This window comes from Amphiprion ocellaris, chromosome 11 (assembly GCF_022539595.1).
Source record: "Amphiprion ocellaris isolate individual 3 ecotype Okinawa chromosome 11, ASM2253959v1, whole genome shotgun sequence".
Classification (NCBI taxonomy): Eukaryota; Metazoa; Chordata; class Actinopteri; family Pomacentridae; genus Amphiprion; species Amphiprion ocellaris.
The window spans coordinates 19,118,131-19,143,181 of NC_072776.1; the positions used below are offsets into that span (position 1 = coordinate 19,118,131).

The 25,051-nt window shown below is 38.3% G+C and overlaps 1 protein-coding gene across 1 annotated transcript in view; it reads left to right on the plus strand.

The window, feature by feature from the left end:
- The window catches only part of dnah7 (dynein, axonemal, heavy chain 7), a 79,722-nt gene that overhangs the window by 31,553 nt on the left and 23,118 nt on the right, over nt 1-25,051 (plus strand). Inside the window, exons 29-49 of the mRNA XM_023289075.3 lie at nt 102-200; nt 557-805; nt 1,860-2,009; nt 5,024-5,206; nt 6,607-6,783; nt 7,098-7,229; nt 10,031-10,252; nt 11,365-11,562; nt 13,791-13,946; nt 14,113-14,281; nt 15,662-15,788; nt 16,713-16,932; nt 17,153-17,779; nt 18,055-18,300; nt 18,492-18,721; nt 18,940-19,270; nt 19,378-19,724; nt 20,035-20,215; nt 20,577-20,762; nt 22,327-22,490; nt 23,377-23,531. Coding sequence (XP_023144843.2) covers nt 102-200; nt 557-805; nt 1,860-2,009; nt 5,024-5,206; nt 6,607-6,783; nt 7,098-7,229; nt 10,031-10,252; nt 11,365-11,562; nt 13,791-13,946; nt 14,113-14,281; nt 15,662-15,788; nt 16,713-16,932; nt 17,153-17,779; nt 18,055-18,300; nt 18,492-18,721; nt 18,940-19,270; nt 19,378-19,724; nt 20,035-20,215; nt 20,577-20,762; nt 22,327-22,490; nt 23,377-23,531 — 4,549 coding nt within the window. The remainder of the gene's footprint in view (nt 1-101; nt 201-556; nt 806-1,859; nt 2,010-5,023; nt 5,207-6,606; nt 6,784-7,097; nt 7,230-10,030; nt 10,253-11,364; nt 11,563-13,790; nt 13,947-14,112; nt 14,282-15,661; nt 15,789-16,712; nt 16,933-17,152; nt 17,780-18,054; nt 18,301-18,491; nt 18,722-18,939; nt 19,271-19,377; nt 19,725-20,034; nt 20,216-20,576; nt 20,763-22,326; nt 22,491-23,376; nt 23,532-25,051) is intronic.

Consider the following 25,051-nt stretch of genomic DNA (forward strand, 5'->3'; position numbering starts at 1 on the left):
CATAAGACCCAGTAATTCAACTGTTTCTCATTACATCTCTGCTCATATGTTTCTGTTCTTTCGCATCCTTTCTCCTTGGGGGTGGGTTTATTTCACTGCAGCTCACTTTTCCAGAGGAGAATGAAGATACCCTGTTGCTGAGATCCATTATTGATGTCAATCTGCCAAAGTTCCTGGACCATGATCTGAAGCTATTTGAGGTGTGTGGAGTGCTTCTCTTCCTAATAAATGGAGCAGTTCACATCAGCTGAAGTCAGCCCATGTTAATTCCAGTTGGTTCACTTAAAACTGTGATGCACAAGGACAATTTAAGTCTGTTTGAACAGTTCACTGGAATATATGTGTGTATATGAGTGAATGAGTGTTCTCAATGTCCTCATCCAGCACATCTAAAAGTGAATGTGTATTTCTATACAAATAAGCTTGTTTCTTTCCATTGTGCTTCCATTGTGTGCCATGATTGGAACAAAAGTGTCTGTGTGTATTCTTTGTTCCCTCATTCTACTCTAAGAGTCGTCTTTCATGGATCCCTAAATGCATTCTATTTTCATCTCAGGGTATCACCTCTGACCTCTTCCCGGGGGTCAAACTTCCAAAGCGAGACTACTGCATTCTACTGGAGGCCATTGAGGAAAACTGTCAGCGCATGAACCTTCAAGTCACAGAATTCTTCGCTGAGAAAATCCTGCAAATCTTTGAGATGATGATAGTGAGGCATGGCTTCATGCTGGTGGGTGAGCCCTTTGGAGGAAAGACCAGTGCCTACCGTGTACTAGCAGCAGCGCTTCATGATGTCTTTGAAAAGGTATGCTGCCCTTTTAACTCTAACAAGTATACCGTAGAACAAGGTTGATGATGTGCTTGTTGTCCGCAAACAATAGGAATTAAGAAATATAAGCCATGTATTCTCACCGTAACAGTTGGAGAGATAATTTAAAATAATGGCAGCAGAAATGAATAGTAGTAGAACATTGGGCCAAGTTGAATGGCATTTATTGTTTATATCAGGTGTTATCCTTTCCAATTTGTCGGGAATTTTGAGCACAAAGCCTTGTTTTCAGATGGTTGACCATGCATTTTTCATTGCTTTTGTTATAAACTTTGATGGGATGTCTTCAGTCATTGCAACATAAAGTTACCTAGTCTTTAAAAAATAATCCGAATCCTTTATGTCACGTTAAAATATGTTACGCTCAATATCCAAGGCTTATCTGAGTTACATGTTTGTCCCAAGTAAACACATCCATTCAATTTGTCAGAGCTGTAGTCTTTGTTTAGTAGTTATCGATCTCAGAGAGGACCAGAACCGGCTTGTTGTATTTACATGGCTGAGAGGGCTGAGAGGCATCCCACCAAGGGGACAGATGAAGGCCTGCTGATGGAATGCCTTGGAATGCCACATTTATCATCGTCATCCTTGTCGCTGCACATCCACTGATCATGTCCAACCCCGCTCCCTTCTTTCTCTCTTTTTTTTAGTGTTGTTTTTTTTCCAGCAGTTTGCTTTCTCATTGCTTTTAACTCAGAGTGACACCTTGTCTGAATTGTCATTTGTTGCAGTTTTTACTTCTCTTCCTCAGTTAACAGAAGTTCTGTCATATTGACAGTAATTTTCTAAGCAATTTATGAGTCTTGGCAGAGAGTAGTTGGTCAAAAGACTTGTCATACTCATTTAGACACTTTTATTGTATTTTTGCCCAAACTATAAAGCACCTCTGTGTATCTAGTTTTTCTATATGTGCATGTGTGTAATTTGTATTTGTCTGGACAGCCTAGTTGTCCAGACAACAGATATTATTATAATTTTGTCAGTTAATGATATGTCTGTATATGTGTCTTTTGTGTGGTTGTTAAATCAGGGTCTAATGGATGAGAACCAGGTACAGATCACAGTAATCAACCCCAAATCCATTACTATGGGCCAGCTGTATGGCCAGTTTGATCCCATCTCTCATGAGTGGTCCGATGGCATCCTTGCCATCAGCTATAGATCCTTTGCTGCCTCCCAGGTAAGATGCCTATGCATCCTTTGAGTGTTTAGCAAACACCTTGAAGGTATAGCACTGATTTCATTTAATAAACAGATTTTAGTTCAGGCACAATCAATCAAATAGTAAACAAGCTCACAATATTTTCTGACTTGTGAAGCCATCTATCTTCTATTTAAGACCTCCATACAGATGAACATATTCCCACCATGGAGCTGTACAGGGTTAGTTACTTGCCACCAATTCTGCTATTAGATACACAGTACTTGAATTCGAAAACAGAGACCAAATATTGTAACAGACCCAATATCTTATAAGAGTGCCAACCAAGCTAAAAGGTGAAACAGCTGACTCCATGCCGTGCTACATATTGGTCCACTGACTGTGTACAGTCTATGGTCCATTATATTATGCATCGAAATAATATATTTTATTACCATAAAGCTCAAAGATAAATTAAAATGTTTATTTTCTTTGTCAGATGCAGTAATATATTTCTGTTGAAAAGTGAATTCTGGTGAATATATTAATACCTGTGTTTTAGCGCCTGTAATTTAATATATATTGCAAATGCTGTAGTTCAGAGTAGTGGTTATACCCTTAACTAAAACTGTGGTTTAGTTGTTGCTAGCCAGTCAGACACAATGATTTTCTGCTGACTTGCCACGTGCCATAACTGATTCTAAATGAGACAGTGGCTGAGGAGAAGCTTGAAAGGTGCCCTACTGATAAACAATTCCATGTTTGTACACTCTGCTAACAAGACACATTGACAGCAACAGTATTTTGGTAATTTATAACATGCCCAAAAACTGTATATAGTCACTCTTATGTACTAAAAACACTGGTAGCCAACAGAACAATAGGTTCTTATGTTTTAAGTTCAATGTACTACGTTAGTTTCATCGAGGCTTCTTCACGTCATCCAAAAATGACTTAGATTACAATGCAATCTTGTATTTAGTTTGCACACCAAACTGTTCTCCACAGTACATTGTAACAGAGAGAGACAAATGTAACTTTTGAACTGTCCTTTTGGAACTCTGTGGGTTCGATTTCTCCGTCTTAGGTTCGAGTTCATGGAGTAGGACAGTTAAGTTCTGAATGTTCAGTTTATCTTCTCTTATTGTCAGTCGGCTGAATTAGTAGTACTGTTATAACAGTTGTGTGTCTCTTTGTCTTTTTTTAAATTACTAAGCTTCCACAGAAGTGAAAATGACATTTTAACCAAGACATAATGTTTCTATATACCACAGATATTTAGACCAATGCTATCTCCATGGAAGCAGTTCTTTGAAACAACTTTATATCACCAGTTAAAACCTTAAAACCTTTGTAATATATTCCTGTGTCAGCTGCATCGTGCTATGTTGATACATAAAGGCTGTTGCTCTGGCTGGAAATGTTTGCTCAGAATAGATATTCAGGGAGACAACAGGAGAGATGCGGAATTATTTTACTGCAGTATGGCATATGCCTCCTTTATAATGACTTATTCAGATATGAATATCTTATAGCAGGAAACTGCTGCTGCACTTTTCCCTGCTAGATAAAACTTTAAAGCATGTTCTTCTTGCAGTACATTAAGATGTGATCAGGTGTACAATTCAAAGCTACCCTTCTATAGATGGCTGTACAACACAAAGATGAGAGTACGATAGTCTTCTCAGTCTCAGTTTATGAGTTTGGGATGGATCATTGTACTGTAGGCATGACATTCCAATTAATCGCAGCTGGTAGAAAGAAAGCATGCAGTGACAGGTAAGCAAAAGAAACATTTAGCTGTCTTGTTATAATTAGGTCTTTAATAACTCTCTTCCATTTGTATGCATACATAGCTACACACACACAAGACACACGTGGGTAGACAGTTTACAGATTGCGGTGACGGCATGTCTTAATGGAAAATCATTTGTTCATTTGCTTCTCAATTTTTTTTCAAATGAACTTGTCATTTAAAAAAACTGACTCTGTATATAAAGTTGTCATTTTACAAATTGTTTTTCTGTCGATGAATAAGGAGTCAGAGAAGTGAAATTACATACTGATGCAATGAAAATAGAAAACAAGAATAAGTCTTGTCTTAATTCATTTACAAAAAAGTCATTTTCCTCTCTGGGCAAAAAGTTATTCTTTGTTTTGCTTCCCCTTTCTGCGACACATTTTCCTAAACTAATTGTATCTGTGCTAATCTGGAGTCAACAGCAGTGTAGTGTATTAAATTCTCTGCATACACAATATACAGTTTTTTTTCAGACAGATCATTACATTACAGCATACTCACTTCCCTCTCAAGCACCAGATGGCCCCAGCCCAGGCATCTCCATTTGTTTATATCACAACAAATCAATTTAAAGCCCAGCTCTTGCCAGCCCATTTAACTGGAGAATTGACGCTTGTTGTCAACTTCCATTATGACAGTGAAGGTGTTAATTTATTTAGCAAACATTCTTCACTTAGATTACAATGCACAGGTGTTCTCCCATGACCTTAAAAGTATGCACAGCAATTTTTGTTTGTGCAAAAGAAATCAATGCACCATGTGGATACAATAAAGGATACAGACACAATTTTAATGCACTGAGCAGCATTTTTTCCCACAAACTTTTAAGGTCTTATGAACTTTAAAGTTCCACAATTGTTTTAAAAAAAAAAAAAAAGTATATTTAAGCACTGCACTGCTCAATTTTTGTTAAATTTAGCTTGACTTTTACATGAAATTAGAAGCTTTCTAAAGGTGTAAAGGTTTAAGGTGTATGTATAACTCAGTCTGTTCATTTGGACCTGCCTACTTCTCTCTCTCCATTTGTCAAGCTGCCTTAGCGTCAACAATTGCAAAATTCTACAGGACTTTATTTTAGCATGTATTTGTCAGGTATGATAATGCAATTGTCTTCTGGTGAGTGATGGAAATTAAAAGGACAGCTGTTGTGGTCAATATTAAGGACTGTTTTTGACCTTTTAGCAAAGTTTATGCTCCAGGATCAGGTTATATTGAAATTTCTCCTTCTTCCTTTTTTTCTTGTGTCTTTCAGAGCCCTGACAGAAAATGGCTTATCTTTGATGGCCCAGTGGATGCTGTGTGGATTGAGAATATGAACACAGTGCTCGATGACAACAAGAAGCTGTGTCTGATGAGTGGTGAGATCATTCAGATGTCGCCACAAATGAGCCTCATCTTTGAGCCCATGGACCTGGAGGTGGCATCACCAGCCACGGTGAGAAGCACTCTTACTTTGATTGAAGGCTTTATCATTGTGTGCCCTGCTTTTTCCCGTAGTGTCACTGATGGAGTGGCAGATGTGGTAGTTATGACTGCAATGAATACAGACATTCACTTGGAAGTACTTTGCTTACTTTACTTGGAATTGCTGACATATCACTGTAAACAGCTATTTGCCTCTTCCTGTTTCTAATGTTTCATAGTAGATTGAGACAATGTAACATACAATAGATAACTTTCTTAAAATTCTATTTTTGTGGATCTCTCCCTTTTTCTCTAATTCTGAAATTGGCAAATTCCTTTTGTAATGTTGTTATTTTCACTACCACCTCTTCTGTTGGCTTTGGATGAGTTGACATGCAATGCGGTAACACCAGGTTCTTCTTTTCACAAAGCCACGACAATTTATCAGGAGGGCATAGTACTTAGTATGGATAGTTATGCAACCTTCTTACCTCCAATTCCATCCCCCACTGTGAAGGGATTTTTCTATTAATTTCAAAGATGCTAAAGAAAATATCCAGGATAGGCTCTCTATTCACATCTCTATTCCTTTGAAATAACCTGCACTCAATATCTAGTTATTTTGCAAGGCATACTGTAAAAAGTTATTTAATTGTACCTTTACTTAAGGTAGGAGGAACAAAGGCTTTTGCTTGCAATGCATAGATGCCTTGAGAGAATACCTTTGCATCTCCCCAGCTCTACATTTTTATTAAAGAGACTTCTATTTTTGATTCTCTATACCCTGCTACCTGTTCCTTTCATCACAGTGAATGCACAGGCATCAAAACTTTTGTGATCACAGTTAACTCTTCCCACTGTGTGCATGTTCCCTTTTGTGCACTGTTAATCTATCGTTCTCTCTTTAGCTGTGAAAATTATTTTTCTCCCTTCATGTACTATCATAACACCTTTCCTTTTCTACCTTTTTCTCCTAACATATCCACATACACAGTTCAGTGCTATTTGTATGTCTTGATACATCTCTGCTCACCACTCTTTTTTCTTTATCTTTATTTGCCTTTATCTGTGGATCTATTCATGGAGTGTTATGTGGAGTTGCTGGGTTGCATCAAAGCTTTTGCAGTAGTCTGTAACACTGTCATCGGATTATTATTAGACGTAGTATCATATATGGAGAACACATTTATTTGCAGGATTTTATCAGTGCAATGGATGCAGTGCATTATTATATTTGCATAAACTTTAGCTACCAGCATTGCTTCAAGTAATTTTCTGACAAAAAAGCTGTTGTACTTCTGAGGACTAGTCAGAAAGTTTTGCTCATCATTAATACTACATAAAAATATTGTTCTTATAAACTCTTTTTAAAAAAAAAGTTTTTAAGAACAGAAGTTTTGTGTATTCAGACTTGATATATGTTTCTGGCAGGTGTCTCGGTGTGGTATGATCTACATGGAGCCCCATATGCTAGGCTGGCAGCCTCTCATGCTGTCCTGGCTCAATACAATGCCATCTACAGTCAATGCAACGCACAAAGACCTCATCACTGCCCTCTTCAACCGCATACTGCCAGCCTGCCTCCAGCTCATTCGAAAGGCCACCAAGGTGCAAAACTGATAAAAACCTTTCTCAACACATACTATACATTGTCAAGCTGGCAGTGATTTGCTAATGAATAATGTGTTGTCGTCATTTAAAAAAAGATTTCTTTTTCCATGTTTTAGAGTTGTAAATAGTTTGATTTTGTGTTATTTTAGTTTTATGTTTCAACTACACATAGACATGTACATTCTCAATTGCAAAGTCTAGTCAGCTTTGTTCACATTTTAATGAGTTTTGAGCCTAGTTGTTCAGTCCAGTGTTCTGACATCACTTCTGTGTGAGTTTTGGTGTGCGTTGCCTCTTTTGTTTGATTTCAGGAACTGTCCCCGACCTCTGACACCAATCTGGTGAAGTCCCTGATGAATCTCATGGACTGCATGATGGATGAGTTTCGTGATGAAGCAAAGATGAAGAAGATGAATGAGAACGATACTTGCTCCTGGCTGGAGGTTTGTGTTCACACTGCTGCTAATAGTACTACTAGTTATTTTTACTAATAATACTAATTATTATTATTAAGTGTTATTACAGTGCTATTAATAGTGTTATGAAATTGAGCATGTAAACATACAAATGATTCCAGCATTCTAAAGCAAATTAGGCCCACTACCCCTTACTCTGCAGTGGAAAGTACATTTACTCAAGTATTGTATTTAAGTACAATGTTGAGGTGCATGTTATTCAATGCTTCCACTTCACTACAATTCAGATGGAAACATTGCACTTTCTACTCTACTCCAATTATCTGACAGCTTTTGTAATTTTATGAAGAAAATTTTACACAGTAGGTATTATGGGAAGCTTTAAAAAAACATACATAGTTAAAGATTAAACTGGAAGTTTCCAACAATTTTGTCTTCTTGTGTATTGCAAAAAGCAGTATGTAATCAGGCTCGCATTTCAGACATCTGTGAGTTCTAAACTGCTCCACCAAATAGTTATTTTTCCGTTAAGCTCCTCACATGGTTTAATTTGAGTAAATCTTCAAATGATCCAACATCTTGCCAAAAATCAGAGATCAGAGAAAAAGCCCAAAAAGTGAAAACAGATTTGTCTATCAGAACCTATTTTTTTCTTCTTTCTACTCCAATTGAACAACGGACAACCTCTTCATCTAGTGCCCTTGTGTAAAAACCCAGCAGCTACAACAGTAACATGTTGTTTATACACTGATGCTTCAGCATTGATAATCTAATGTCATGATATACCGTTCAGAAGGATGAACCCAGTACTTATACTTTAAATTTTAAAGATTTGAATACATCTGCCACCACTGTATTCTTGTTATATGCTCAGAACAAACTGAGAATATGTTTGATTAAAAAAAAAAAAAAAAATTGCAACTGGCACACTCAAATTTTCTTTGCTTTGTGTTGATGTTGTAAGCCTGTGGTTTTGCTCAAGGAAGCATAAAATGATTCATACATAAAGGGAGCAACTGCACTTAAGGGGTAAAATTACAGATTTCCTGAGCTGTACAGCAAGAGAAAATGGAGACAGTGACATGGTGACAGAAGACAATTCTATATCATGACAGCAACTGACAAGAGTCAGTGGTAATAGTATGCTGCAAAACAACAAGGGACATAGACGATGCGAATATGCTCATGGACCAATGACACATATTTTACCTACAAGAGTACTTTGAAAAGTTCTCGGACTCACCTGGAAGCATTTGGTGTAACTCCCATTTTGGGGAATAACGGGACTCTAGAAAGCCTTGTATCAATGCCCAACAATGGGCCACTTGTGCTGTGTGGACAGGGGCATTGACTTGGAGCAACAACTTGCCAGCTTGAAGCTTTCCTCATCTTGCAAAGAAATTATGAAAAACATCAACAGTTTTTATGGACAGTGAGATAAAGCTTTATGCAGTTATACCCCCAAAATGGAATTATGCCCCTTGATTCTGGGTGAGGTCGAGAACTTTTTGAAGTACCCTCATAAGTTTACCTAATTGAAGACGTTAGAGTACCGTAAATCAAGCTATAAAAATTGTGTTGCTGTTGCATTGTTTATGAAATGTTCATATTTATTTTGCTGTAAAATGAAACTGAAAAATAACTCATTAAAACTATGATGTGAAGAACTGAAATTTGAAAGGTAAAACAACGCCTTCATTTCTATTACCTGCAGATTGATTAACTTTATTCAGTTGAGTTCAGACATCTGATAGTCATGAACTCAAATAAAGATAAGGATTTTCTGTTGTGGTACTCATTTTAATAGTCTGTAAACATAAATCAAAAAAATTTTCTTCAAACAGAAAACTCAGATACTGTATTAAGCAAAGAACAGCTCTTTTCTGTTATAAATTTACTGTACTAATCAGGTCTGTCTCCTTGCGGGTCTACAAAGAAGGGAAAAGTTTTAGCAGATGAGCCCTTTCTTCTGCCCCCTGCATGAGTTCCAATTGATTTTTTTGCCTCTGAATCATGTCTTTTGAAAGCACTGCTATTATCCCCCTGTGGCACACTGCACTGATGAATGCCTTTCAACCTTCTCTCCCATGTTTCTCAGCCAGTCATTATCAAAGTGTTGAATTAATCAGCTTTTTAACAGCAGGAGCTATCATGAGGCTGCTAAGCCTCATTTCCAATTCCTACAGTAGCCCTGCTGTTTTTTTTCCAACAAAGACATCTCTTCTCTGGATTGTGTTTTTTTTTGTGTTTCATAAATTAATCTGTATGCTGGTTGACATTTACATGGCTGCTGTACATATAAATCATTTCAGTAATTGCAAGTCTTTGCAATGAGATTTTTGACTAATCCTAAATGTGTAAAGGGATTTTTTTTTTTAAGGTTTGACTTTTCTTACAGTATCATACAGAGTATTTACTTATTCTGTTTCTTGTAAATACCTTTCTTTACACTATAAATACCACTTTGAACATAAATTTATTTATGTTGTGTGTCATAGTCCAGGTAAGTATTTGGATGTATACTATACTATAAAACAAGTTCTCAGAAGCAAAATAATGTCTTATAGGCTATAATATTCATTTTATAATACTAATTAGATGTTGCCTTACAGTTTATCTTGCAGTTCTTTATTAAAGGCTCATAGATATAATGCAACAACCCAAAAATATATGGGGTAGTACTTGTGCCTGCTACTTACAACTTCGTACTACTTCAGCCTTTGAGACTGAGGGACTTTCTTCATTGAACAATACATGCACGTTGTATGCAAATATGAATCTGATCTAATGGTCAAAATTGGTAATTGATGGGCTTGTGTTTTACACAGGGCATCTTTGTGTTCTGCCTGGTGTGGTCAGTGGGTGCCAGCTGTGATGAGTCAGGCAGGGTCAAATTTGATGGACTGGTAAGAGAAATACTGAGTGGACCCTTAAGTGAGGAGACCAAGGCCCACCATGGCATTCTGGCCACTGTTGAGGCTCCTCCTAAACAGCTCACAGTTCCCTTACCCACTGAGGGAACAGTGTACCAGTATCTCTTCATTAAAGAGGTAAGTCTGCTTCGGAAATTTGTGGGACTGAGAGCAGTTTGCTGCATTTTATTTTATTTTATTTTTTTTGCTTTGAGTTTCGACTCACAAACATTTTGAAATATGACTCACTTCCTTATGAACTGTTACAAAGTTAACATGGGGACAAAAATGAAATATCTCTTGTACACTGAAAAACACAAATGGTTATTTTATGCAGAAATTCTGTTTATGCCATTATTACTACAATATCTGGTTACAAACACAAAAAGAACATCAAGCACCTGTGGACAGACTAGCGTGACATACCTGCATTACATTTTTTCCCCCTCAGATAATTGTTGAAGATGGGCTGCAATTTACTGGCTATTTGGAACCTTTATCGTGTCATACTCACTAATCTCTGTCACATGGCTCAATCTGCCTTGAATTTGCTACCAATAAATTATTTTTTGACATTTTTGGAGGACGGTGAACAAAGTGGTGTTTTCATAGCAGCAAAACAAAGCAAAAAAACACATTATAGCTCCTCCGTCTAAATTCATATTTGAAATTTTCTTAATTAAATTCAGTTTTGAAAAAGATGTTCCAGCAGAAGTTTTAAGAGACAAACTTTATAATGCATCTGAACTGTATGACATTTTATTATATTATTATATTTAATCATTACGGGCATTTTACGTACAAGACAGCTTTAGCCAAGGCAGCACTTCTTTGTGTTTTTATACTGTATATTTCTTCTGTTCTTTATAAACAAAAAGAACTGCTTTGGATTTAACCAAGAAGTCTAAGACTGTTATGTAGCTTTTTAGTAGAAAAAGCTAACACCACATGTGGCTTGAGAGCATTTGCCTCTTACATATCAACTATTGTTGTTGATTTAGAATGTCGATATCAATAAATTCTGAGCGCAAGAAAAGGGACACATAAAATTTGTGACCTTTAGTGTACAAATGCCCATACCTGTTTATGTGTCACAGTTTAGACAAATCAATGTGTGTGCTCCAGTTGATCAAATACTCCTACCTGCAGTCTAATATACTATTGTATGTGCCCAATGCACAATGGTTGTTTATATCCAAATGCAAATCTTCATCACGTCTTTTTTTTTTTCCCCCCAATTTCCTCTTCAGGGCCCAGGCAGGTGGGAGCTTTGGACAGATAAGCTAAAGACCTCTCCCCCCATATGCAAGGACATGCAGTTCAACGAGATTATTGTTCCCACGGAGAACACAGTACGCTATATGGCACTGATGGAGCTCCTTGTCACTCACCAGAAGCCTACTATTTTCATCGGCCCCACTGGCACTGGCAAAAGTGTCTACATTACAGTGAGTTTTCTGATATGTATTATTTTGGCAAATAGAAAGCAATGAAGCGTTTGTCTGAGAGGAATGTGAGGTAAAAATGATGCAAATGCAGTGTGTAGCATGTAACACAGTATAGAAAGAGAATCATTGCATTTTAGCTGCCTTTATTTTTCCATAGTTAGCCTTAGTATTGTTGGACAAGGCTTGACAGTACTTTGTCATTATTTACTATAATAATAAGAGGACATATGTAGCTATCAATACTAAGAATAAGACTGCTACTACTACTTTTGAAAGTCATATTGATAATTCTTTAAGGTACTGACAATGCACTATGATTACTTAAATGGTATTGAAGGGACTTTATGAAATTTCACGTAAAAAATGTATATTTAGTGCTTCTCACCAAATACATGGCATTTAAAAGCATGTTGCTTTTCTGATAATTTTTCAATCTATATTTAAATGCTAGCAGTCTTCTTCACTGTATTTAATTTTTTTTTGTTTCTTTCTCTTCCTTTACCACCACTAATTGTTGTACAGTTGATTAGTAGGAAACCATGAGCTAGAATGCAAAACCTTCATGCTTGTACAATCTTGTGCACAAGATGGAAAGAAAATTGTAACAAATTCATCAAACCATTGTCCCGTTGTGCTGCAAGTGGCCAAAAACTGCACAGGGTATCAATAAGTGTGAGCTAATTTGATTTGCTTTAATTTACTTTATTGACAGTGATATATGCTGAAATTAATTTAAATTAGTGTTGTCATAGGTAGTAAAACACTGCCTATGCTACTGATGGCATTACTTCTTGAATGAGTGAACACTCATTTCTAAGAAGTGTAGTTCTGGACTGGAGTAGGTACTCTGAGCACACAAATCATTTGGAGGCAACACAGCTACCCCAGGTGTGAAAACGGCCACCTTGGAGGAATACGGAATATCTCTCAGCAGAGCTTTGGCTATTTATATCAAGGACTAATCCCCCCTCCCAGCCTTTGCTTCATTAGTTCATCCATTAGTGTGCTCAAACTTGAGACACTGGGGTGAATAGAGATCATCTCACTGGGGAGCCTGCCTTGTTCTCCACTTCCTGCCTGTCTGCTTGGTAGAGCAGCTCTGTCCCATGCCGCAACCAGCAGACCGTGGCTGAATCCCAAATCTGGCAGAAGTGATAAAGGAAGACCGACACTCAGGCCATGTGAATACGAATGGCACGTTGCCCACAGTAGTGCTGTCAGACAACTTTACACTAGGCTCCTTCACCTGCCCCACACTACTCTGGAGTACGACAGAGACAAGCTGTACAACTGGTTTATAATTTAGCCAACAGGATGATGATGCATTTCCGCTGCTTCCTGTGATCCATCACGTCTCTTTTCAATGTGCAGTTTGTCATTCACGTAATTTTACAAGCATGTCTATAAACACTGTGCTTACACGGTGCTTACATGTTCACAGTGCAAACAAGAGCATGTGCTCTGAACCCAGAAGAGATAATATCCTAATAAAATGCTAATTTATGGTCTTTGTTCATATTATCAGTTTGTTCAAAAGGGTACTTTTTCTTATAGCTTTTACTGTAAAGTCCTTATGTGACTCTCATGTAGAATGAAAAATTTATGGATTTTAGCATTTTAGTCTGCATAACATTACTTTAGATCATGTCCTTAGAGGGCAACTAATTTCCCACTTCATTTCAAAGTCATTTTCAGGGATTAACTGAGATCCAATTTTTATCTAATAAAATGCTCAGCAAATGCCACGTTTAATTACATTATGAAGCTTATCACAGCCATTTGTCTGGATAAAATTGGAAATGACTATTTTGTGTGTGCTCTACTTATACAAGGTATTTTTTGGCATATAGAGAGAATGAGAATACTTAAAAACCTTTTCAGCCAAATGAGCACTTTTCTCAAGTGTGCAATTATTAACACCTTCATTACATTTATTTGTTGAATATTGTCCATGACATTTTGAGATCTTCATAAGCCACTTCAGGTTTTTGAACCCACAATAAACATTCATTTTTATGGAACAAACTCTCTCCTGGGTACAACAGCAATATTTTTGTCAAGTGTCACTTTTCTTGATAATATCTCTTATTTATCATGCAGTGTCAGAATTACACATTATTATGTTGTTGATGATTCATTCATTTTGATAGTATACAATATAAAATGCACTTCCAATCTGTAAGTTATGATAATAGTTTGTGTTCATATTTCAAATATCTCTTTCCTAGGACTTCTTGTTGAATCAGCTGCAGAAGGATGTGTACAGCCCATTATTTATCAACTTTTCCGCCCAGACTACAGCTGCCCAAACCCAAAACATTATTATGTCCAAGCTAGATAAGCGTCGCAAAGGAGTGTTTGGCCCTCCCCTAGGGAAGAAAATGGTACAGCTTCTTTATCCTTTTCATACTTGACATCTATTTTTGCGCACTCATTCTATTTTGACAGTTTGACATACCATTTTAAATGCTTAAAACCATAAAGGTATGTTTTTTTGCATCAGTATACAATATATGAGCATATTCCAAGTATCCTAATGTTTCTTATCAGGTGGTATTCGTTGATGATGTGAACATGCCAGCCAGGGAAGTTTATGGTGCCCAGCCTCCTGTGGAGCTGCTGCGTCAGTGGCTAGACCACTGGAACTGGTATGACTTGAACGACTGCTCCATGATCAACCTGGTGGATATCCAGACCATATGTGCTATGGGACCACCTGGTGAGTTGCAGCTGTGGTACCTTCAAGTTTATTAGAAATATTATTGTTACACCATTGTTTATCAAAGATGATTGATTGGTTGACAAAAGGTGGACTGTTTTCTATCTGTGGAGAGTACTTTTTTTCATCTGTTGTGTACCTGCTGCTCAAGTACTCTGGAGTCAGTGTCACAAACGACTCCCTGCTGTTTTTTGGAGCGCCACACTGCCTAAAGGTTTTTACAAATAGAACATGTTTGCCACCTCTGCCTTGACTGCAGCTACAAGTGTAAACATGAAAGCAACCCTGTCCACTGGGGCAGCTGACAGCGACAGCTGCAAAAGAAAGGGGGTGAGCGCCTCTCTCAGGTGGCCACACTAACAATATTTGCTGCTAGTGCCTGAGCTGACAGTGGTTTAGTTTTTCTAAGGTCTGTATGGATGTGGTAATCTCTGAATCCAAACCAAAGTAAAATCAAATACAAAAAAATCAAATGAAGCTTTATTGTCATCATATCATATGAGATAGTGTTTCTCCAGGATCCAAAGACCAGATCAGCAGTTAAATATTTTGACTACTTGTGGAATGAAGCTGTTTACCAGTCTGGTGGTTCTTCCTTAAAATATTATTGTTGTATAATTATATTATACCTTCAGAGTTGACTTGTGATATTAGTTGGCAAAAAATGTTATGATGTGTTTGCCAGTGTAAAGTTTTGTCTCCAGCTGTGATTAGTGCTGTTTCCAGTTGTCCCTGTTCATATTGGTGAAGTAAGTCAACAGTGGAGCTAGAACAGAAAAGGTATCTTCAGTGGACTCTATTGATTCAAGTGGCCTTGCAAGTCATAAAGAGTTGGATGCCATGACGCAGAAGTGGTTTCGCTGTCTCTGTGTGCAGTGTGCAACATTGAATGATGTTGTTGCCTTGTGTTATGCAGCAACCAATCAATCAGCCACTTAGAACAAGTTTTGCAGTGTTCTATAGATGCGTTAAAAATGCTTTAAATGCAGTATGACGTTACCTGGTAAATATCATTTCACTTAGAGCATGGAAGGCAATATTTAACATATCATCTCTGACAAATGCCATGGTTGTTGGGTCATCTTTAACACATTTGTACACTTTAAAAATATAATACTAATAATGACAATAATAATAATATTCAAATAGAGAAGAATAGAATGGAACACAAAGAGCTTTTTGTCCACCAGTGTGAAAAAAAATTTTCAGAGACAGAATGTGGTCGCACGCGTATATGAAAATATTGCCTATTGTAACTGAGTACCGTAAATAACTGGGTACTGAGTAGGAGTACTATGATCATTGGTTGAAACTCACCTATCCAAAGTGTTATCTCTGTTCAAGAGTAGGGTTTTAAGTGTTTGTCCTGCTTGTTTTCAGGTGGGGGACGGAACCATGTAACACCTCGGTACCTGCGTCACTTCAACGTAATCACCATTAATGATTTTAATGAGAAGACCATGTATACAATCTTCTCCAGGATCAGTGACTGGCATTTCACCATACGGTAACTATATTCAACATATAACTTGCATGTATGCATAGGTTTAAGAATTCTCATGACCAAATCTGTACATATAATCTGCTTGCTATATCAGTAATACAGACAGTGCCGCCTGTTCTTTATTAGCCACATCTTTTGATTTTCAGTGTTAAGCATTAAGTTGTTTATAGCAATAGAAAAGGTTGTAAATAATTACATACCAAAGGCAGTTGTGGCTGCCAAAGCTGTAATTATTCAAGAGTCAAAAGGAGAAGTGCCACTTACCAAAAAATTATTCTATACATCAGTTTTTGTGTCAATAATTAGAGGATAAAAGGTGTTCTTTTTCCTCCTCTCTTCTTGCCCTGCTACATTGTTTACCTCAGAGACCACAAGCCCTTAAGCAATCAAATCTTTTGGACAGGTTTCAAATCTACCCTAGCACTCATGCACACAGAGATATCACCTGCATTTTAAAAAGATACACATTTTGGACTTTTTTTTCCTTTGCATTTGGTATCATGTTGTGAATGCTAATGATAGAAACACAGATCCTTGATAACACACACACACACACACACACACACACACACACACACACACACACACACACACACACACATATATATACTTGTTTACATGTATATATTGGAATTGTTTTTTAGAAAAATTTTTGTTTGTTTTTGTAGCGAGCTTGTTGCACTGGAATTTCAGTCATAATGTGCACCAACTAGTGTATGTTCTGGTTGACAATAAAGTGGTTATTCTGTTCTATTCTATTCTATTCTATTCTATTCTATTCTATTCTATTCTATTCTATTCTATTCTATTCTATTCTATTCTATTCTAGTCAATACAGCAAATCAATTTCTGGTTCATTCTCCTAACTAAACTGTACGAAAGAAACAGAACGAATTCTAAACAATAAATCAACCATTTTATCTACAGGTTTTCCTTCCCCAACTCTTTTGCGGCCCTGACTTCTCAAATCGTCAATAGCACCTTGTCAGTGTACCAGGAGGCCACCAAGAATTTGCTACCAACCCCCACAAAGTCCCATTACTTGTTCAATCTGCGTGATGTCTCCCGGGTCATCCAGGGCATCTGCCTGTCGCGACCAGAGACTGCAGATGAACCATCTGTCATTAAACGTCTCTGGATCCATGAGGTAACGTTGTACACAACAAACAATATTAGGCCCCTAAGGGCTGCATAACTAAAATAAAAAAGATCCTGAAAACACAAAAGTGGATATACATTATATTATATAGTAACTTAAGTCTAGCTAACATCTTCCTCTTACTTGTTGCACTAAGAGCTACATTTGTCACCCTGATTGTGTGTAGATCTCTGTAGATCTCTCTGACTCTTCCCTTATTAATCCTCAGGTCCTCAGGGTATACTACGATCGACTGGTCCATGACACAGATCGGTCCTGGCTTGTTAACTATTTACAGGTTGTGTCTCAGAATCACATGAAAGAAAACTTCCATCAGCTCTTCCAGCACCTGGACCAGGACCATGATGGAAAGGTAACTGAGGATGACCTGCGCAGCCTCATGTTTTGCGACTTCCACGACCCCAAGGGTGAGGACCGCAGCTACCGCGAAGTACACAACCTAGAGCAGCTACGTCAGGTGGTGGAGTCACACCTGGAGGAGTTCAACAACGTCAGTAAAGCACCTATGAATCTGGTGCTCTTCCGTTTTGCCATCGAGCATGTGTGCCGCATTTCCCGCATCCTCAAACAGCCAAGTGGCCACGCCTTGCTGGTGGGGGTGGGTGGGAGTGGGCGTCAGTCTCTCACCCGTTTGGCTGCCTTCATGGCAGAGGCTGAACTTTTCCACGTCGAAATCTCCAAGACCTATGGAACCACTGAATGGCATGACGACCTAAAGTTAATCATGAGGAATTCTACACAGGGTGAAGCTCATGGTGTCTTCCTTTTTACAGACACTCAAATCAAAATGGAGTCATTCCTCGAGGACATTGGCAACCTGCTCAACACTGGTGAGGTAAAGTGAATGGAAGGAAACATGGAAAAGAGTTTAAGGATCAAAAGAAAAATGAAATATTGTACCTTGATAGATGTGTTGAGATATAGATAACACGTAAGAAAATTGATCAGTGTTGAAGGATTGGATAAATTAAAAAAATGTATGGATGAAGGATGAATGTGTGGATAGATTGAGAGATGGATGCATGTTTGATGAATACATGTTTAGATAGATGGATGTGGGTAGATAGATGGTAAAAAGTTGCAAAGATGTAATCATTCGGTTGTTTCTAGGTGCCTAACCTGTTTGCAGTTGACGAAAAGCAAGAAATCTGTGAGCGAATGCGTGTGCTGGACCGGCAGCGTGAACGTGACAAACAGACAGATGGCAGCCCCTTGTCACTTTTCAACATGTTTTTAGAGCGCTGTCGCACACAGCTCCATGTGGTGTTGGCCATGAGTCCCATTGGAGACGCGTTCAGGGACCGCTTGAGACGTTTCCCTGCTCTCATTAACTGTTGCACCATTAACTGGTTCCAGGTGAGTGTATGTATGTTGCAAGTGTTCTGTGGGCCCCATTAAAAGGTGGCTTTAGAAATTAACCAATAAACAGATTATTTTGAGCTTCATTTAGCAGTAACTGATGAAATTGCTAGTAAACCATAGCAGAGATTTAAAAAAACTATTTCTGGCAACACAATGGCAGGATAACATATTTTCTGCCTTGTTAGACCTGGCCTGAGGATGCCCTGCAGGCAGTGGCTTGCCGCTTCCTCGAGGACGTTGAGATGACGGATGAGGCTCGAGAAGGCTGCATCAACATGTGCAAGAGCTTCCACACCTCAACAATAGAGCTGTCAGTCCGCTTTTTGAATGAGCTGCAGCGCCACAACTACGTCACTCCAACCTCATACCTTGAACTCATTTCCACATTTAAAGCCTTGCTGAAGACAAAAAGAGCGTAAGATCAAATTATATCTTATTTGTACATGTTATTACGTTTATTTTATATTTTTATTACTTAAAATGCTATTTTTAGATTTGAGATCAAAATGGTTGTGTCTCAAAAATTGATATTAGACAAAGACTTGATCAGAATGTCACGAGTCAAGGGCCTCAGAAGTCAAATTCCAGTTTCCATATGTAAACATTTTATCTAAATCTCTGTCTTTTGCCCAGTGAGGTGATGAACCTGAAACGACGCTATAAGGTTGGTCTCAAAAAGTTAGAGTCAGCGGCAGATCAAGTGGCTATGATGCAAGTCGAACTAGAGGCTCTACAGCCACAGCTGCTTGTGGCTAGCAAAGAGGTAGATGAAATGATGGTGGTGATTGAACATGAATCTGTGGAGGTGGCTGAGACGGAGAAGGTGGTGAAAATGGATGAAGCTGTGGCCAACGAACAAGCAATGGCTGCCAAGGCCATCAAAGATGAGTGTGATGCAGAACTAGCTGAAGCCATGCCGATCCTAGAAGCAGCCCTGGCTGCACTGAATACTCTCACCGTTCAGGTAAAAGCAGCAATATGTTTTCTTCCTAATGTAAAACAATACCCTTACATCTGGGTTAAAGGCTTGGCATACTGAAATAGAATAGTGATTTGTGATTCTATCTACAGGATGTCACAATGGTGAAGTCGATGATAGCCCCGCCCACAGCTGTCAAGCTGGTTATGGAGGCAATTTGTATTCTCAAAGGCATCAAGCCAGATCGTGTGCAGGATCCATCAGGCTCTGGTAAAAAAGTAGAGGACTTTTGGGGTCCAGCCAAGAAGCTTTTGGGAGACATAAGGTTTCTCCAGAGCCTCCATGAGTATGACAAGGACAACATCTCACCAAATCTCATCGCCATTATTCGCAATAAGTACATTAGCAACCCAGACTTTGTACCAGAGAAGATTAGAACTGCATCCGCTGCAGCTGAGGGCATGTGTAAGTGGGTTTGTGCCATGGACAAATATGACAAGTAAGTGATGTTCTTCTCCTCCTCACATAAACACATAATATTAAATCAGATAAATTTCATCAGATTATATATTATGCCATGTATCATCTGTGGTTCTAATGCAATGAGGAAGGTAATTAGTAAACCTAATTATTAAGATTAGATATTAGACAAATTTTGTTAATTTCAACTTAATATGTTAAGTTGAGTATATCTCTGTCCCTTTTATTCACGTCTAGTAAATCCAACTGATCCAGGAATACATGGACTGAAGTGCTATTTATCTTGTAAATCTAGATTTCTGAAATGAAATGCTTTATGTGTCTTTCAGAGTGGCCAAGGTGGTTGCTCCAAAGAAAGAGAAGCTGGCACAGGCAGAGGGGGAACTGCAAGTGGCTATGGAGGGCCTAAAGAAAAAACAGGCTGCCCTCAAAGAAGTCCAAGACAAGCTTGCTAAACTTCAGGAGACTTTGGATGCTAATAAAAACAAGAAAGCTGACCTGGAGAATCAGGTTTGCAATTGTATATATGTGTGTATTATTTCAGGTATTAAAAAGTAATCTTCTTTACAATTTGATCACTGAAATGCTTTTAGAGCCCCTCTTTAATAGCCAGCAGATGTGGTGTGTGTGTGTCGCTAAGCAGCTATTGGGAGGGTTTTCTATATTTTATATAATAAGTAAGACCCAGTAAAACATTTTAACAAAGGCACTAATGTGCCATTGACAGGAACATTCACAAAAATATTATCCATTAAGCCTAAATAAACAGTCAGTACAAGTCAGTGACTGAATCTGGCCTTAGTTCCTTGACCTGTGAAAACCACCATAGTGCAACACACTTTCTCTTTCCTCTTCAAATGATACCCACCAGGTGGATCTGTGCAGTAAGAAACTAGAGCGAGCTGAGCAGCTGATTGGAGGCTTGGGCGGAGAGAAGACTCGCTGGAATGAAATGGCCTTCAATCTGGGAAAGCTCTATGATAACCTCACCGGCGACATCCTCATCTCAGCAGGCATAGTGGCCTACCTGGGAGCCTTCACCTCCACCTACAGACAGGTACAGACAAATGAGGAAGGTAGCACATGTGATATAGATAGTAACAGCATATTATTAGAAGATGAGTTAACATTTGGAGTTATCATTTCTAGTAACTGTAAGGCTGATGATTTCTTTCAATTGAGGACACTCTGAGCACTGTTTCAGACCTATGAATGCTTAAGAGCATTTTTGTGAAAAGCAGATACTTTGATTTACCAAAGCACTTTTGATTTTTCCTCCTGCTGAACCTCAAATGTCTACAAAGACGTTGCCCTAATCTTTTATATTCGGTCACGTGCCATATCACTGTGATGCCACAAAAGTGAATGGAAGAGAGTGAAATTGGTCATTTTCTTGCATATGATTGTGTTTGTGAATGTAAAATGGAAATAAAACATTCTCATGGAATTCTGTGCATTTTGTCAAAGTGAAGACTGATTTTTGCTAAGTTATGTCAGGTAATTAAAAATGTAAAATGTGAAAACAAAAGAACACTCCAAGCATGAAAAGGATATTGAAAAAGATAAGTCAGCGGATGGATACAAGAAAATTTCCAATTCACTCAATATGCCTTGGAGTATAGTTATAAATGAAAGGAATGTGGCACATGCACAAATATGCCTAGAGCAGGCCAACCTGATCATGCAAGATATTAGTGAGGGAGGCTACCAAGACACCTGTGACTCTTCTGGAGTTAGAAGCTTCAGCAGCTGAGATGGGAGAGACCGTGCATGGAGGAACAATTGCCAAGAGTCTTCACCAGTCAGCTTTATGGCAAGAGTGGCAAAGACAAAGCCACTGCTGAAAAAAAACACTACTAAAGTTCACTGACAGGCATGTGAGAGATGAGGAGAATGTTCTTTGGTCTGATGACACTAAAATTAAGCTTCATGGCCATAAGACTATACGCTGTCTTATCATTTACTGCTCATCGACACAAACACACCATCCCCACCATGAAGCATGGTGACAACATCATGACTTGGGGATGCTTCCTGGCAGCAGGCTTTAAAGGCCGGATGGCAAAATACATGCAGCAAAGTATAGGGAAGTCCTGGAGGACGATTGCAAGAGAACTGAGTCTTAGGAGATACGTTTTCCGGCAAGACTCGTTTTCCAGCAAGACTGACCCAAAGCATAAAGACAATATGATGTGCAACGCTGTTTTGAGACCTATCCACATAGGCTCAATGCTGTAATTAAAACTGTCTACTAAATACTGACTTGAAGGGGATGAATAATTATGCAATACTTCATTTCACGTTTTATATTCTGAAATAATTGACATTACTTTGTAGAAATCTGTTTTCACTTTGATATAAAAGAGTCTTTTTTTTGTAAATACTTGTCACAACAGTCACATTACAATGACAGTGATTAAATGTTGAAAAGCAGGAAAGGAGAAAACTTTCAAAGGGGGCTGAATACTTTATAAAGAACATTAGTCTTTTTTGTGATATGTCTGTGCTAAAATGTTCACTATCATGTTGTCTTATTTCTTTGCAGTTAAGTGTATCTGTTTGCTTCTCTGTATGTAGAAAAGTGGAAATGAACTAATTACCATTAATGTGCTCCTCTACAGAAACAGACAGAGGAGTGGATGAATCTTTGCATAAGCAGAAAGATCCCATGCTCCTCCTCCATGTCTCTCATGAACTCGCTGGGCGATCCCGTAAAGATTCGTGCATGGACCATTGCTGGCCTACCATCTGACAGTTTCTCCATAGACAACGGTATCATAATCTCGTGAGTACTGAAGATAACGTTCATTAATGCATGTTCTAGGAAACCTGTACTTGAAATGTTGTCACAAAAGTCTAGACAGAATTTAGACAACACCTTAACAAATGTCAGTGGAAATATCAACTGAAACTGAAAACTGAACTTCAAACACACTTTTCACAAAAGCAGCACTTCAGAGCTGTCGTACACCTGCAAATTGTAGCTGGGATAGAGAAAAATAAAGTCTTTTTTTTTTTAAACCCAGGAGGCCTTTTCTTACTCTGTGCATGAATGCTTTCATTGAAACTGCTCACTGATGTTTATTTTTTTATGCCCTCAGTGTGCATAAGGAATGGGTTACAGTGTTTAAATGCATTGCAGTTGTATGTTTTTGAAAGATGATAAACCAAGATCATTGGTAGATTAACAAAGGATCAGGATTAGATTAGTCATTACCAGTCAGTTTACCCTAATGAAATAAGGGGCTACAACATAACTACCTTGGTTCAAACTTATGGTGTAGTTAAAAAGTAACATGAGCTGGACCTTGCAATGTAGAGTTCCCTAAATTAATCATGTTACAATTTGTTTTTATATGAATGAAACTGACTTCTATTCAATTCAATTGACATCTACTTGTTGGTCTAACAAGAGCAACATTGTTTTTAATCATAGTACCAAGGCCCCAGGTGTGCTGTCAAACTGTCAGTTATCCAACTGTACTCTGAGTGAATGTTTACCTCTAAGCTGCTCCTTACATCTCAGTTCTTGTCCTGCAATACCCACCTTGCTGCTAGGACCTTTCACAAGTTACAGTTACACGGCCATCTTTCACTCTGACAAGGCAGCACCTTTTGATCAGTCACCACTGTGTATGTATGTGTATGTTTATATGTGTGTGTGTTTGTAGTAACTCCAGGCGGTGGCCTCTGATGATCGATCCCCAAGGCCAGGCTAACAAGTGGGTGAAAAACATGGAGAAGGCCAACAGCTTGCATATTATTAAACTGAGTGATGCCGACTTTGTACGCACTCTGGAGAACTGCATCCAATTTGGCACACCAGGTAACCACAAGGATTTCTCTAGTTTAATGCTTCTGCTGTTGCCGTCTTGTCAGTATGTGCCTCACCCACATTGTTGCAGTTCCCGTTCCTGCCTGCTGAGGTCTCTCTTTACCACAAAGACTAGTTGTTGCTGCCCAAAGAATCCTGCTCTCCTTTGTTCCCTGTTCTGCAGTGGAAGAATTCAGACATGAAATATTTCAGCTCGTGAGCCTTTATTCAAAACTACTGCATTAGTGTGTGAAAGTAATATATATCACATAAAAGCCCGGTAGAAATCAATTATATTTTCTGCTCTTACCATTTTCTTGCCCATTATAAGGGTCAAATTGACACGTGTAGGCAGATGTGACTTTTTTGTGCTGTTTTTTGAGTCTCTCCATCTTCTTTTATTCGCCCTGTGGCCTTGAAGTGGAACAGCATTCAATCCATAGTGCTACTGTGTGGATGTGACCTTTTGATCCACATGCTGGTTTCTGAATACACCCCACCATCTCTTTACAAAAGCACACAACATAAAAGGCAGCTCAGGCAAAATACTTGTACTTTTGTCCTCTCATATGAATCTAAGGGAGCATAAGAGGGAACATCAAGAGAGGAATTAGAGCTAGGAACAGAGCGAGCTATACAGCCATTAAAAAGACATCTAAATAATGACCTGACTCAGCCATCCATCGGGTCTTTGCTTACTGGCAGATTGCAAGGCGAACAGTTCAGAGTAGCTTGTCCTTGCAGGGTGCAAAATAGTCCCCAGAGGGTTCAGTTTCACCCTTCATCGCCTGTTTTCTTATTCCACAGTTTTAAGGTTTCTTGCTGTTTGTATAGCAGCCTATAATCCACATGATGTACTACTCTTTCTTTTAGCATATTTGAACTGATCTTTTCCTGTCAAATCTCTTGAGCTAGGCATGTGTTTATGAAATAATTGGAAATATTTTTACATCTGCTTAAATATTTGAAATAGTGATGTGTTTATAACAGTGATGCTCCAAATAAATTTGGGAAGGGTTGACCTGATTTGGTTAACTATATTGTTTGAGAAAATTCATCAGCTATCACTGCCTTTGAAAGCTGCATAAGAACTTAGTTACTACCTAACGGTATGATGTCAATTATAGATGGACTAATGTTCTAAACATGAGAACAGCATTACCATACTCAATGTGAAAACCCATTAATAATGAGGTCATGGGAATAAAGCATTTGTATCTTGTAGTGTTTTACATGCTTCACTGATTTCTTGATATTGCACGTGCATGCCCTTGTACATAGAGCTTCTTGGGCTCAAATAAAAGTTTGCTGTTGAGCACTCATCACAGAAAACTCAACTTGGACTCAGCTTTAATTCATCTTGTAACTCATAATATGAAAGTGCTGTAGCTGTACCATAGTTAAAATTCTACAATATAGCAGTACAGCTAAAATGGGTTTCTACATGACGTAGTAACGTTAGTGGTTGGGAAGGTGCTCCCACTGTGCCGTTCCAGGTATATGAATATCAACTATTTAATTGAAAAAACATT